The 11,417-nt window shown below is 49.5% G+C and overlaps 6 protein-coding genes across 6 annotated transcripts; 3 read left to right on the top strand and 3 right to left on the bottom strand.

Moving 5' to 3' along the window:
- Positions 1-174: 174 nt before the first annotated feature.
- Positions 175-2,613, bottom strand: F5J12DRAFT_906088 (GLE1-like protein-domain-containing protein; the record flags this gene model as incomplete). The annotated part of the gene is given in 9 exon segments (XM_051748742.1): positions 175-386; positions 449-832; positions 863-1,015; positions 1,068-1,203; positions 1,340-1,864; positions 1,949-2,080; positions 2,100-2,131; positions 2,371-2,501; positions 2,570-2,613. 9 exon segments carry the CDS (start codon positions 2,611-2,613, stop codon positions 175-177), a joined length of 1,749 nt encoding a protein of 582 aa, XP_051599143.1.
- A 148-nt stretch (positions 2,614-2,761) lies between these two features.
- Positions 2,762-3,792, bottom strand: F5J12DRAFT_836529 (Sucrase/ferredoxin-like-domain-containing protein). The gene is made up of 4 exons (XM_051745981.1): positions 3,141-3,792; positions 3,055-3,093; positions 2,901-2,996; positions 2,762-2,866 (listed from the first exon to the last, which is right to left on the bottom strand). The coding sequence occupies exons 1-4, from the start codon at positions 3,767-3,769 to the stop codon at positions 2,824-2,826; spliced, it is 807 nt and encodes a 268-aa protein (XP_051599142.1). The 5' UTR covers positions 3,770-3,792; the 3' UTR covers positions 2,762-2,823.
- An 81-nt stretch (positions 3,793-3,873) lies between these two features.
- Positions 3,874-5,318, top strand: F5J12DRAFT_893487 (NAD(P)-binding protein; the record flags this gene model as incomplete). The annotated part of the gene is made up of 7 exons (XM_051747660.1): positions 3,874-3,959; positions 4,016-4,236; positions 4,301-4,316; positions 4,365-4,396; positions 4,450-4,474; positions 4,526-4,616; positions 4,680-5,318. The coding sequence occupies 7 exons, from the start codon at positions 3,874-3,876 to the stop codon at positions 5,316-5,318; spliced, it is 1,110 nt and encodes a 369-aa protein (XP_051599141.1).
- A 362-nt stretch (positions 5,319-5,680) lies between these two features.
- Positions 5,681-6,520, top strand: F5J12DRAFT_836522 (uncharacterized protein). The gene has a single exon (XM_051745980.1). It carries the CDS (start codon positions 5,748-5,750, stop codon positions 6,387-6,389), a length of 642 nt encoding a protein of 213 aa, XP_051599140.1. The 5' UTR covers positions 5,681-5,747; the 3' UTR covers positions 6,390-6,520.
- A 2,108-nt stretch (positions 6,521-8,628) lies between these two features.
- On the top strand, positions 8,629-9,924 carry F5J12DRAFT_893485 (mo25 protein; the record flags this gene model as incomplete). The annotated part of the gene is made up of 6 exons (XM_051747659.1): positions 8,629-8,739; positions 8,802-8,862; positions 8,919-9,234; positions 9,296-9,428; positions 9,495-9,824; positions 9,883-9,924. The coding sequence occupies 6 exons, from the start codon at positions 8,629-8,631 to the stop codon at positions 9,922-9,924; spliced, it is 993 nt and encodes a 330-aa protein (XP_051599139.1).
- A 415-nt stretch (positions 9,925-10,339) lies between these two features.
- Positions 10,340-11,379, bottom strand: F5J12DRAFT_893484 (uncharacterized protein; the record flags this gene model as incomplete). The annotated part of the gene is made up of 3 exons (XM_051747658.1): positions 10,340-10,372; positions 10,428-11,242; positions 11,298-11,379. The coding sequence occupies 3 exons, from the start codon at positions 11,377-11,379 to the stop codon at positions 10,340-10,342; spliced, it is 930 nt and encodes a 309-aa protein (XP_051599138.1).
- Positions 11,380-11,417: the final 38 nt, after the last annotated feature.

Below are 11,417 nucleotides of genomic sequence, written 5' to 3'. Positions count from 1 at the left end.
TGGTCCATCTATAAAAGTACATGCTAATCTCGAAGGTTAAGGTATTACGGAAATAACGGCTGAAGTAGCCATAAAATCAAGTGTACATATAGTTCCGTCCAATTGTCAACCATGTCGTGGGATTCAGCTACAACAGCGAAAGGGCCCATAAACGGTTTCAGGCGGACAGATGTTCTACAGAGCTTGGACAATCCTCTCAATCTCCAGCTGTACCCTCACTCGTGCAGACTTGCCCTCCGGCGTCTGCCCGCCAAGCATTCTCTTTCCGTTCGTGCCTGGCACGCTGCCGATGCCTTCTGTGCTCGCTACGTAGAGAAGTTGAAGGAGTTTTATCCATTGCTTACCCCAGATATTCCGGGCTTCCAGGCCTGCTACATCGAGGGCAGCTATAAACGTGAGATTGTTAGTCACCTAGAGGGATCCCGGGAAGACCAGTTTCGTCACGCACCATGCAAGATCTGCGCAGCCACAGCCGTTTCCAACAATCGCGGATCGCCGAGGATACGGGAGAAGTACACCCAGAAACAAGGTAGTTGGAAGATCCTTTGGACCCTTCCAACCGGTCCTGCTGGGGATATCGACGCAGACATACCCAAAACTAAGAAATATACCCTCATGATCCCTGCAAGGCGCGTCCCATAATCCCCAGAACTCTCCCATGTTCCTTCCCCGCTTCCGTCGCCCTCACCCGTTCGGCGATACCCCATTGCTTTCCTTCTCTCAGTGTCGTCCCACGCCCGCCCATCGACATCGTGCGCTGGGACGACAACAGGAACACTCCATCCACCAGTGCGTTGTACCATTTTGGCGTAAAACACATCCGGGAACGTGTCTGATAACGAGGGATGGTGAAGTAACGTACACGTGACGGCTGCTAGTGGGAATGCAGATTTCTTCTCTGCAGTGACTTCAGTTTCAGCTTGGAGGAGGATACATTTGGAGAGAGAGGAGAGGGCAGCAAGGTACAGAGCTTGGGGATGGGGAGTTGGCGGACGGACGAGTTCAATCAGTTGACCTATCTACACATCAAGTGTCAGTGGTTAACCAAGAGCCAATGGAAACGACACGAACGATTTTCGTAACGGTCGCCTGGTCCTGGGTAAGTTGCCCGATTTTAGGCGTAATCTGTCGTCGGATGGCACCCCACTGCGATTTAAGTGCCTTGTCTCCCTTGACTGTCTTCATAGGGCCAGCTTTGAGGTTCTAATACGGGTATGATATTAAGTTAGCTCATATGTAGCCCCACCATTTCGTATGTCTCCCGCACCTCAAGGAGAGAGGGATGAGGCAGTTCCCAGCGTTTCTCTCTTGAGAAAGCGGGAAATTAGAAAACACTCGCCTTCAACGTCTCACGCGCGTACTTCCAGTCTTCATCAGCAGAAGCCATTCCAGAAAGTTTCCTGTTCTCTGTCTCTTCGGCCTCCTTCTCCTTCCTTCGTGTCTCTGCCTCCTTTATCTCCCTCTCGCGCCTTTCTTCTTCTTCAACTGCCCTCCTCCTCTCCTCATCAGCCTTTCTCCGTTCTTCCTCTTCTCTCCATTTCCTCTCTTCTTCCTCGCGTCGTCGTCTTTCTGCCTCTTCCCGCTTTCTTCGTTCCGCTTCGGCGTCAGCACGTGCTTTCGCCTCTTCAGCCCTAATGACGGCTTCAAGTCTCTCTATCCTCGCTTTGTCCTCCTCCTTCCACTTCTGTCGCAACCTCACTTCCTCATCGCGCCCCTTGATACGGAATGCCTCGAGAAGTCGTGTGACGTCAGTAACTTGGGAACTATATGCCCTTTGTTGGCTTTGCAAAGCGGATCTGTGTGTATTTTCGAGGTGAGACGCATGGGTGGCATTGATAGTCGTGCGCAGATGACGCGCTGTGCGCTACGCAGTTAACCCGCCCGCCATAAAAAAGGAAGGAGGCGACCGTCAGTGAAACATGCGAAGGTAACTAACTACAAGACTAACCAATGCATCCGTTCTCGTCTGTCGCTCCCACTCCTCATACGGATCATAATGTCTGGTCCGTAATCGAATGGCAGCGATGGTGTCCTCAAGAGCTCGTCGATCAGCGAGGAACTTGGCGTCCTTATGATGCTGCTGAGGTGTCTGTAAGTGCTGAAGGTGGAGACGCGATTGTTGAGGCAGATGCTTGGACGGTTGTCTGTGTAGCATGTAGACACTATAAGCACGATAGGGCTGGCACCCACACGAATGACTGACCTCAGAGAGACGTCGTCTTCGCCATACCAAAATTCCTCTTCCTCACTCGACTCGCTTTCACTGACATCTTTCACCAATTTCGCCGTTCCTTTGCTCTTCCTCTCTGCCACAGTCAGTTCTCTGGCTTTCCCTGCTGTCCTCGCTGCGACTGCATTCCCTACGTCAACGCCTGAGTCGTCCTGTATCAGTTTCCGAGTCATCGTCAGTTGAGACAGAAGATTCGGAGGACAGGGAATCTGTTTCTTCGTCGGAATCAGAGGGAAGGCCGTACGCAGAGCTGCGACGCCCTGTCTGTTTCCTGAGGGTAAATATTTTGGTAACAAAAGCTCGTCAAATGAACCTCCAACGTGATGCGCGATCACTCACTCTCGCACAGGAGACGGTGAAGGTGACCTTAAGCCATAGCGCATTGTTCCTGAGTTAACAAGTCTTCAGTCGTTGCAAGCTGCTTCCTACGCGCTTAGTCGTGGATTCAGTTTCTCGTGTCTGTGGCGTCCTACCTGTACTTGCTCAACCGCAAGCCACCCGCAATGATTTGGCCACATATGTAGGAGTCGGGCAGTTTGGGAGGAAATTTTATAGAATTCTGCAACAAACACGGAATATATATGGTAATAGCGCTAATCACGGTATCGACTGAACAGCTCCACCTGTGCTTCCTTGCTGAGGCCCATCCGCCCTCTCCATTGGGAAGGACATCATGGGCTTATCATCAGGGTTGAAAGAACGAACTGGTTTAGAGAGGATAGTATCTAGAATATCTGGCACGTCCTCAGGCTGGACGAGACCCAACCTTGTGCATCGAAGCGATCAGATGCACAGCATAAGGTAGAAATTAAATATTTACAAACCATTCTCCGTGAGGATACACCAGCATGTTCCCTGCGTATCTGCATGACGATGAGTATCGGGGAAGAAGGGTGGGATTCGTGCTCACTTGTGCCCGCCTACATGTGCCGTCTCCGCCAACCGAACGCGCGCACTTGGGTCCTGGTGGTCAAGGTTCCGACGTCTGTGCAACTCCTCGCGAAGAGCTCTGGCAACGGCACTTCCTGTATTTCCACACCGACAATCCCTCGCCATATGTGTACACACATACACATGGATGCCATCTGACATAGGCACACCCGCACCGCCTGGCACGGGACTTTCTGCGTGTTCCCTGAGTTTACTCCCAATCTCTGCTACGTTCTTCATAGACACGGCAGGCACCTCGACTTTCCCTCTTGCAATCGAAAATGCGGTGAGATAGTATTCCTGCATCTCTTCCTCGTCTTCCGGTCTAAGGGGGTACGACGGCCCACCTTCGGACCAGCTAAAATTGACCGATCCACCAATGGGCATTAATTCACGGAGGAGAGCGCGTTGGACCGGAGTAGAGAATTTAGCTGGATATGTGCTGGGGGGGCTCGGCGTGTGGAGAAAGACGTAACATCTGTGTGGAGGAACCGTGCCAGGCAATTCTGTCCGCAGTGTCTCGCCAAAGTTGGCAGTCTTCAGCGTGGCAAAACCCCTCGTTTGGTGAGCGACTCGTCGAAGAGATGGCCTCCAACTGAACGACGTCATTCCAGTCAGAAGTCAAAGGCTTGATGACGTAATCTAATGACGTCTCTGTTCGGGCGCCTACATTAATCCTCAGGGGTGTCTTGAAATCGACGCCACCAAGCAAGATGGGCATATTCTCGTCTAAGACATTCAATCCAGAGAGGGACATCCCTGACCTCACAGGAAAAGTTGCACTCGTTACAGGTGGAAAGTGTGTACGAGTTAACCTATGCTAAAACTCCACTGAGGGCGGTCCCGTGAACACAGTGCAGGAATTGGGCACGCCACTGCCGAGCATCTCGCTCGCAGAGGGGCGAAGGTATACATGGCTGCCAGAAACAAAGAGAAGGCAGAGGCAGCTATCGCCAAGCTTAAAGAAGTCGGTTTAGAACAGGTCGTCTGGCTCGAACTCGACCTCTCCGACCCACGCAATGCGAAGACGGCGGCCAAAGAATTTATGAGCAAGGAAAGCAGGCTCGATATTCTGAGTGCGTATTCTTTTTCTGCATTACACACTGTAAAGCTCGAGCGCTCTGATAAATGCCGTTCTAGTTCACAACGCTGCCGTGTACGTGAATAGCGTCAGATTCTTGTTCGACTGACGAATATATTTCAGCCTATTTGAACCATACGAGATACTGGCTGACGGTACGTTTACCTTATAAGTACGTCACACCGAAGTGTGATCGATTCTTGCGCAGGCGTACAGAGGATCATGGTTGTCAAGTTCGTCCCAATGCCTTCTTCATATCTAGCTAACTGATCCATCTTTTCCAGTCTTATCAGCCCATTCGTGCTTACCCGAGAACTCGTCCCTGTCCTCAAGAATACAGCCTCTCAGCCGGAATCGGACGTTCGTGTCGTCGTGGTATGGAAGAAAGTTAATCTCATACGGCGTCTTGCTAACTAGTCATCGGGTGACTGTACGTAGATCTCGTCTGATGGACACAAACTCGTCGGAGGCAAACACTCTTTTGCAACCATTGAGGACTTGAATGACGATTGCTCGTACTCGTGGATTCCCAGCTTCGCTCGATACTGTATGTCAGCTGCCCGTCTTCAACCAGATGCTTACAAGCGTGACGCCTTGTTCACCCATCTGCTACTAGGTCTTAGCAAGCTGACCAACGTTCTCTATGCCTCCGAACTGAATCGCCGCTTCTCCTCTTCCGCCGACCCGGTCGAGCCTAAAATCATGGCTATCTCCGTCCACCCTGGATTTGTCGACACTTTTTCCCAGAAGCCTGAGATTTCCCGCCTCCATCTCAGCCCGCTCGTTGGTTTCATGGTTTCCCCGTTCGCAGCCGCACCCGAACACGGTGCTTACAATACGGTGTTTGCTGCTACTGCTCCAGTTGTGAGGAAGGAACAGGAAAAGTATGGCGGTGGATATCTGGCGCCTGTGGGGAGATTAGTTAGGCCAGACGGATCGTCGTGGTCGTGGCTTTGGGAGAAGGAGGTGACGGATTCAAAGGGGAAGGAAGAGATCGAGGAAGACAGGGAATTGGATGAGAGAGGACGAGAGTTGTGGGATACTGTGGAGAAATTTTTGAAGGAAAAGGGGATTTGACAGTACTTCAGGTCAAAGTGTCATTGTTATTGGTTTTTATGGTTAAGGTATCCTTTGTAGTGTGAATGTATATGGCGTGTACTTTTGCGGGCTGTATAGACATGCCACCTTGCAGCTGCGTGTAGGTTGGCTGCACAAATATCTTGTATGAATCTTGAGCCGCGTAAGAAAAATCTGCACACGAAATTTACACGGTCAGTATGTCTTGTATTCATAGTCTACTCTCCTTCCGGGATCGCAAAGGCAACAGCGATCGCGAATCCCCTGAGTGGAACGGTCTGTTTGTATTTATTTGGTTTGAAATCCGATCGGTGCCAGGCTCGTCACCGTCGTTACTCACCAGTCATAGGTAGGACTCGGGGTGCACGATATCTTGCTGCGTTAATACTGGCTGCTAGTATTGTCACCCGCCCATCATGGATGAATTAGATGAGACACGCGCCGAGCTGGACTGGATGGAAGGGACCGAAAGAACACTTCAAGCAGCTCATAGAAATCCGGGCAGCCATAAAGACGCAGAAAAGCGAGGTCAACGATCTCGCCAAGAAAGGCCCTCCAGCGATCAATTTTCTCCCTGTTGAAATCCTTTCGCAGATAATACTCCAATCCTTGCCAAATTGCGATGACCGATGTGAGTTGGGGGAGTTTCTGCTAGTGGACCGCAGGACAAACTTGTCAACGGTGTCACGGTTCTGGAGGAGCGCGATCTTGGGCACACCAAAAATCTGGAGTGATATTGTGCTACGTCGAGGACTTCCGACTGCTGCAGCCTTGAAGACCCAATTAATGATGAGTGGCAATGCTCTTTTCGATGTCTACATTGCAGGTTTGCCATCTGCCTACTATTCGCAGGCACGGTTATGGCTGGACAGCTTTGTCTCCAGCGCCGATCGTTGGCAATGTCTTCACATAGTTGGGGTCGACCGTGATAGGTGCCTAACATCCTTCGCGCACCTGAGGGCCCCTTGCAATTTCCTTTTCTCGAGGAAGTTCACATTTCTAATATGGATGAGGTGTTCGTCTATCCGCGATTTCTCCTACCTAACGAGGCTCCCACCCTCCGGAATTTGAAACTTCAACCCTTTTCCCCTACCCCTGAATTTGCAGCTGCCACGACCCTCACGACTCTTGAACTGAAGTTTAGAGGACACTGGAACCAGGTCGTGCATCCTACGTTTATCCCTACCCAGTCACTAACGGTGCTCTCGCTCGGCGGCGACACCTCTGGTTGGATGCTTCTGCCAGACAACATTCACCTTCCGCTTCTTGAAATATTCAAGCTTGCGGTCCACAATCCCCATTCAGTCATGAAAGCCGTTATAGCACCGGGGCTTATGGGCTTTGAATATTCGGATACGAATCGTAATCATTTGCGCCCTGTCAACTTCGGCAGTGCTGGGTCGAAATTCAGACATGTTCAAAGGGTTACTCTCCATTTCCTGTATGGTGGGGAAGGTCAAGATGCACTCTGCCAGGAATTCAGTGGGATGCAGCATGCAAGCCTGAGTGCATTCGGCGCGGACGCATTTTTCAGGCCTAAGGATCAGCTCTGTGACTCGGAATCAGTCCCAGCAAATCATTGGATAAACCTCAAAAGTTTAACTATATACAATCTTTACTATTGTCACAAAGCATTCGATCTTCTTCTCCTGCGGTGGCTCACAAAGCGCCTGGAGTTGGGTTGGCCAAAGTTATCTGTGCGGCTTTCAGGTCTCTCTACAAATAAGCAAGTGGACCGAGTAGATCTTGATGACCTGTACGACAAATTGCAAACTTGCAGCAACCCGGAGTTAGCAATGCAGAGTTGCGTTCCTCGGTACATTGCTCTGTACATGATGGGTTGTTTCGGTTGGTGAGTATTCGGGGGCGTTCAGCTATGTTAGGGCTCAAGGCATTGGGCTAACATCCGTTAGGATTTATCTGGGGTAGAGCCTTTTGTCACAGATGACGTGTTTTCGGATTGCCGCATTCCGAAGAAGTGTTCCATGAAGACATACACCCCACTTCGTGCCTGATGAACATGTTCAAGATGGTAGAATCCAGCCGAGGAATAGCACCCTTTGAGCGAGTGATGTTGAGGATCGAGTAACTCTGGAGTTGCCTTCTTTACAAGGAAGAAAGTAAGAAGGCCGAGGGTGGAGACTTCCAACTGAAAAATGAGACTTTCTCCCTAGTATGTAGCGCATTATGGAAGTAACTTCCACAGAGTACCTCGCGATGCACTATCAGCTATGGATTATAATTGTTTAATCACCTGTGGTACCAATCAGACGTTGCAAGAGCACCTACTAGTTATGCAACACCATCCATAATGTAGTCGGCCATTTTCCGATCTCGCGTCGTAAGTGGACAAGCGACGCTGCGTCTGGGTATCGACTATATACCCATCTACTTCTGACACGATAGTCGTGCCTCCGAGTTTCTTCTGACACCGAGCCAGTCATCGTGGCCAGATACTGTCTGAACCTGTTGCTCCACACGAGACTGGGGTCCATCCCAAACATTTCATACTAGTGACCGCATTGGCAGCTCATGACCGAGTGCACTCTGCATGTGTCGCACACACCATCCCTTCGGTGTTCATCGACGGAGACGTGGATCTCTTGTCAGATGGTGATGGTAAAGAAGACAAAAAGAGAGGGATAGAAAATACGGTCTCGTGCTTTCCCGTCCCACCGGAAGCAATGAAAATTACGAGTGGCCAAATTGTTAAGTTATCATACAGAGAACGTGAAAACGTAAAAAGTTACCGTCATGAGCTGGTCGTTGCGTGCAGTCTCCACTGCTGTGACAGCACAAGAGATTGCGCGAAACGATTAGTGTGATTCATATCTGGAGTTTGCACCTAGGGGGAATTGGCTCGGATGTCCTTTGATCTATACCTCGTCCCCTTCGACCGTTCCCGTCACCGCGCAGGAGACGAACGCCGCCTCTGGGGTTTCCCGCACCGTGTGGTCTTTCGGAAGGAAATGGGGAGCACGCTTTTAGACTTTAGCGTTACACAGCGAGCACTCACTTCTTTAGGTACTACAAGTGGGGCTCGGCGCTATGAGTTGAGAAGATTGCGATAATGATTTGGCTGACAGCGGCCAACCGAAGTTAGTACAGCCACCAGAAACTGACACCTTACCAAAAATGGAAAAGGTGGTTGGCCACCGTCTCTTGAATTGACTGCATCACCCAAACTCGTTGCATTGTGCCATTCCAGCGCTAATACCCAGCTTCCTTGTGTCATAGAAATTGTATACGAACCTTGACCACGACACGTACCTCACTTGCGACAGACGTTGTAGACTGAATCCGCATCAATATGAACTTCTTCAAGACGAAGCCACGCACACCTCCCGATCTCATACGGGGACTCCGAGACGTTATACCCAAGTTGGATGCCGGGCCACCAGGAACTGAGTCAAGGAGGAAGGTGCGGGGCTACTTAGACTTGCTAGGTTATACCCTGTGATTTACCAGCGATTTTATTACTAGGCGAGCGAAGAAGTCTCAAGAAATCTTCAGGCGATTAAAGGAATATTATACGGTGATGGTGGTATGTTGATCCTTGTCGCTTCCGTTTGTTCATCTATCTCATCAAATACATGGTAGAACCTATACCTGAACTGATCGCTCAGCTCGCACAAGAGACGTATTCCACGGATCTCCTCCTTATTCTTCTCCAGAACATGCACAAATTCGACTTCGAATCACGGAAGGATGTAGTCCAGATATTCAATAACCTCTTACGGCGGCAGATCGGAAATCGGTTACCAACAGTGGAATATATTTGCGCAAGACACGAGGATGTGATCTTTGCAGCGTTAGCTGGGTACGGGAACGAAGAAATTGCACTGAATACGGGGATGATATTGAGGGAGATGCTGAGGCACGAACAGTTGGCTAAGATACTCCTCTATTCGGATCAGTGAGTCTTCGCCCTTCAGAAATGATGATACTGCAGACACTGCAGGCTGACGCCCAACCAGCTTCTACACGTTCCCTCATTATGTAGAAACGACATCGTTCGGGGTCTCGTGTGACTCTTTCGCCAACTTGAAAGAGACGCTGACACGACACAAACCAATGGTAGCCGAATACCTAGAGAAGAACTATGATAGGGTGAGGTTGACTCTTGTATTGTCGATGCGAGTTGCAATTTCTGATTGTCTGCCCATAAAACTATAGTTCTTCAACTCTTACACAACCTTGATACTATCCAATAACTACGTTACCAAACGGCAGTCGCTTAAGCTCTTAGGCGAAATTCTGCTTGATCGCGCAAACTTCAATGTCATGACGAGGTACATCTCACAGGATGCGAACCTCAAGATGATGATGAACATGTTGCGCGATAAAAGCAAGAATATTCAGTTTGAGGCCTTCCATGTCTTCAAGGTTTTCGTCGCAAATCCGAAAAAACCACCCCAAATCGAAACAATATTGAGAAGAAACAAGGAAAAACTCCTAGTCTTCTTGAAGAACTTCCATAACGACAAGGAAGACGAGCAGTTCAGCGTGAGTATCATGCTTGTGAATTCGACCAAAGGCCATGCCTGATTCAACTCCTATACAGGACGAGAAGCAATTCTTGATAGTCCAGGTTCAGAATCTGTGATGCCCGCCCGTCCCTTGTCTACCGCCACGTACTTATTCGTCGCGTTCGTCTCCTTCATTGTTGTTGTGCTGCTCCCTCCCTGCATGATTGTTATCTTTATCTACTACCGACCTCGTTGTCCTGTGAAGTTGCGCATCGTCTCCGGGCCGAATCTGGTTATTCGCTATAGGCTGGCTGTATCATACCTCCTGTTACCAGTGCATCTTGAACAATTCGTCCCCCTTCGATTTTATATCAGATGATAGATATGTATAGGTATGTGGCGTTAGCGAAGCACTTAAGAGAGAATACTGTCACTATATGAGAAAAGTACAGTCTCTAACGGACAATGAAGGGCGTATCACGTAAAATACAATCCGTACGAGCAAGCCAACAAAATTGCACATGGGTCATGAAATTGCGGGAAATTCTGTAATCACCAGTTCTCCAGGGTTATCTGAGCACATTCCTGTGTACAGGAACACGTCAATGAGATGTGAGGAAGGAGACCGACAAGTACTGACCTTCAGCCGCGACAACCCGTGAACGATAGATACGTTTAATATTGTCTTTAGTTTCCTCCTCACTTCAGCCTTTCCTAGCGTCAACTGGTATGCGCCAGAACATTGACAGTATCGGGAAACGTTATCAGAACGAATTTGTTTGCACTTCGTACATTTGAGGTCTTGCTGCACAAATGCACGTTCGACAGAGTTTAACATGCGGATAAGTTCGAGTTCGATTGCCACGCGATCGTATTCGCCCCCACATCCTGAGCATATCCACTTTGGAGGACCCACATCCAGATTACTGGGCATCAACTCTGGATCACGACAGAAATCGAAATCCCGAAGGCTGTCACAAAGTTTACAGGGAATGTTGGACAACTTCAGCGTTTCGCATGGGTTTCGGAAAACAGCGTCGCTCGCAAATTCTCGAACACCAACGAGCTCCAGTAAGTTGCGTTTCAGCAAGCCGATTTCCACCTGGTAATCTTGTGCTAGACCAAGGATAGCACAAACAAACTTGACGAATTCCAGGACCGGGTTGGTGAACGCAAGGTAGGAACCTGGAAGGATCGGGAAGACGAACTGTTGCTGGAGGTCCTCGTCGTATACCGAGTCTCTATGCTTGGATTGAATCGCACCAACAATCCTTAGGAGTTTGCGCGTTAGCTTCCGTGCAATAAATTCGCGAATGTTATCCATTTCGTCGGCTTTCTTAGCATCTCGTTGGGTGAGGTCGGGGGCCAAGTTCTGGACAACTCTGAGGGGAGCGCGAGTCCCCTCATTCGTCTTCTGTCTGATCTTGTATAATTCAACGATGAAGTACTGGATGACTGCGTTAAAATCGTCCTTGAACGAGAGAGGGGAGGAAGGTTTGGATATTCCAACGCATTTCGACAATAAGTTCCTCTGGTGGTTCAACAGCCAGTGGATCCTCGCACACAACGCCACCCATGTTGGCATAATCCATGAATAGTAAGAAATCAGTAGAAACGGTCCGTTCTGAGA

The sequence above is a fragment of the Pisolithus orientalis genome (assembly GCF_024613125.1).
Source record: "Pisolithus orientalis strain OTSU chromosome Unknown F5J12scaffold_17, whole genome shotgun sequence".
Taxonomy (NCBI): domain Eukaryota; kingdom Fungi; phylum Basidiomycota; class Agaricomycetes; order Boletales; family Pisolithaceae; genus Pisolithus; species Pisolithus orientalis.
This window is presented reverse-complemented; position numbering and strand designations above follow the sequence as displayed.

What these genes read in the sequence shown, in the direction of transcription:
- F5J12DRAFT_836529 (XM_051745981.1), bottom strand. Translation starts at nt 3,769, where the DNA reads ATGACGTCGTTCAGTTGGAGGCCATCTCTTCGACGAGTCGCTCACCAA. An exon ending in GCACATGTAGGCGGGCACAA is followed by an intron (nt 3,094 to 3,140) that starts GTGAGCACGAAT and finishes ATCGTCATGCAG; the next exon opens with ATACGCAGGGAACATGCTGG. An exon ending in CCTGATGATAAGCCCATGAT is followed by an intron (nt 2,867 to 2,900) that starts GTCCTTCCCAAT and finishes GATGGGCCTCAG; the next exon opens with CAAGGAAGCACAGGTGGAGC.
- F5J12DRAFT_836522 (XM_051745980.1), top strand. Translation starts at nt 5,748, where the DNA reads ATGAGACACGCGCCGAGCTGGACTGGATGGAAGGGACCGAAAGAACAC.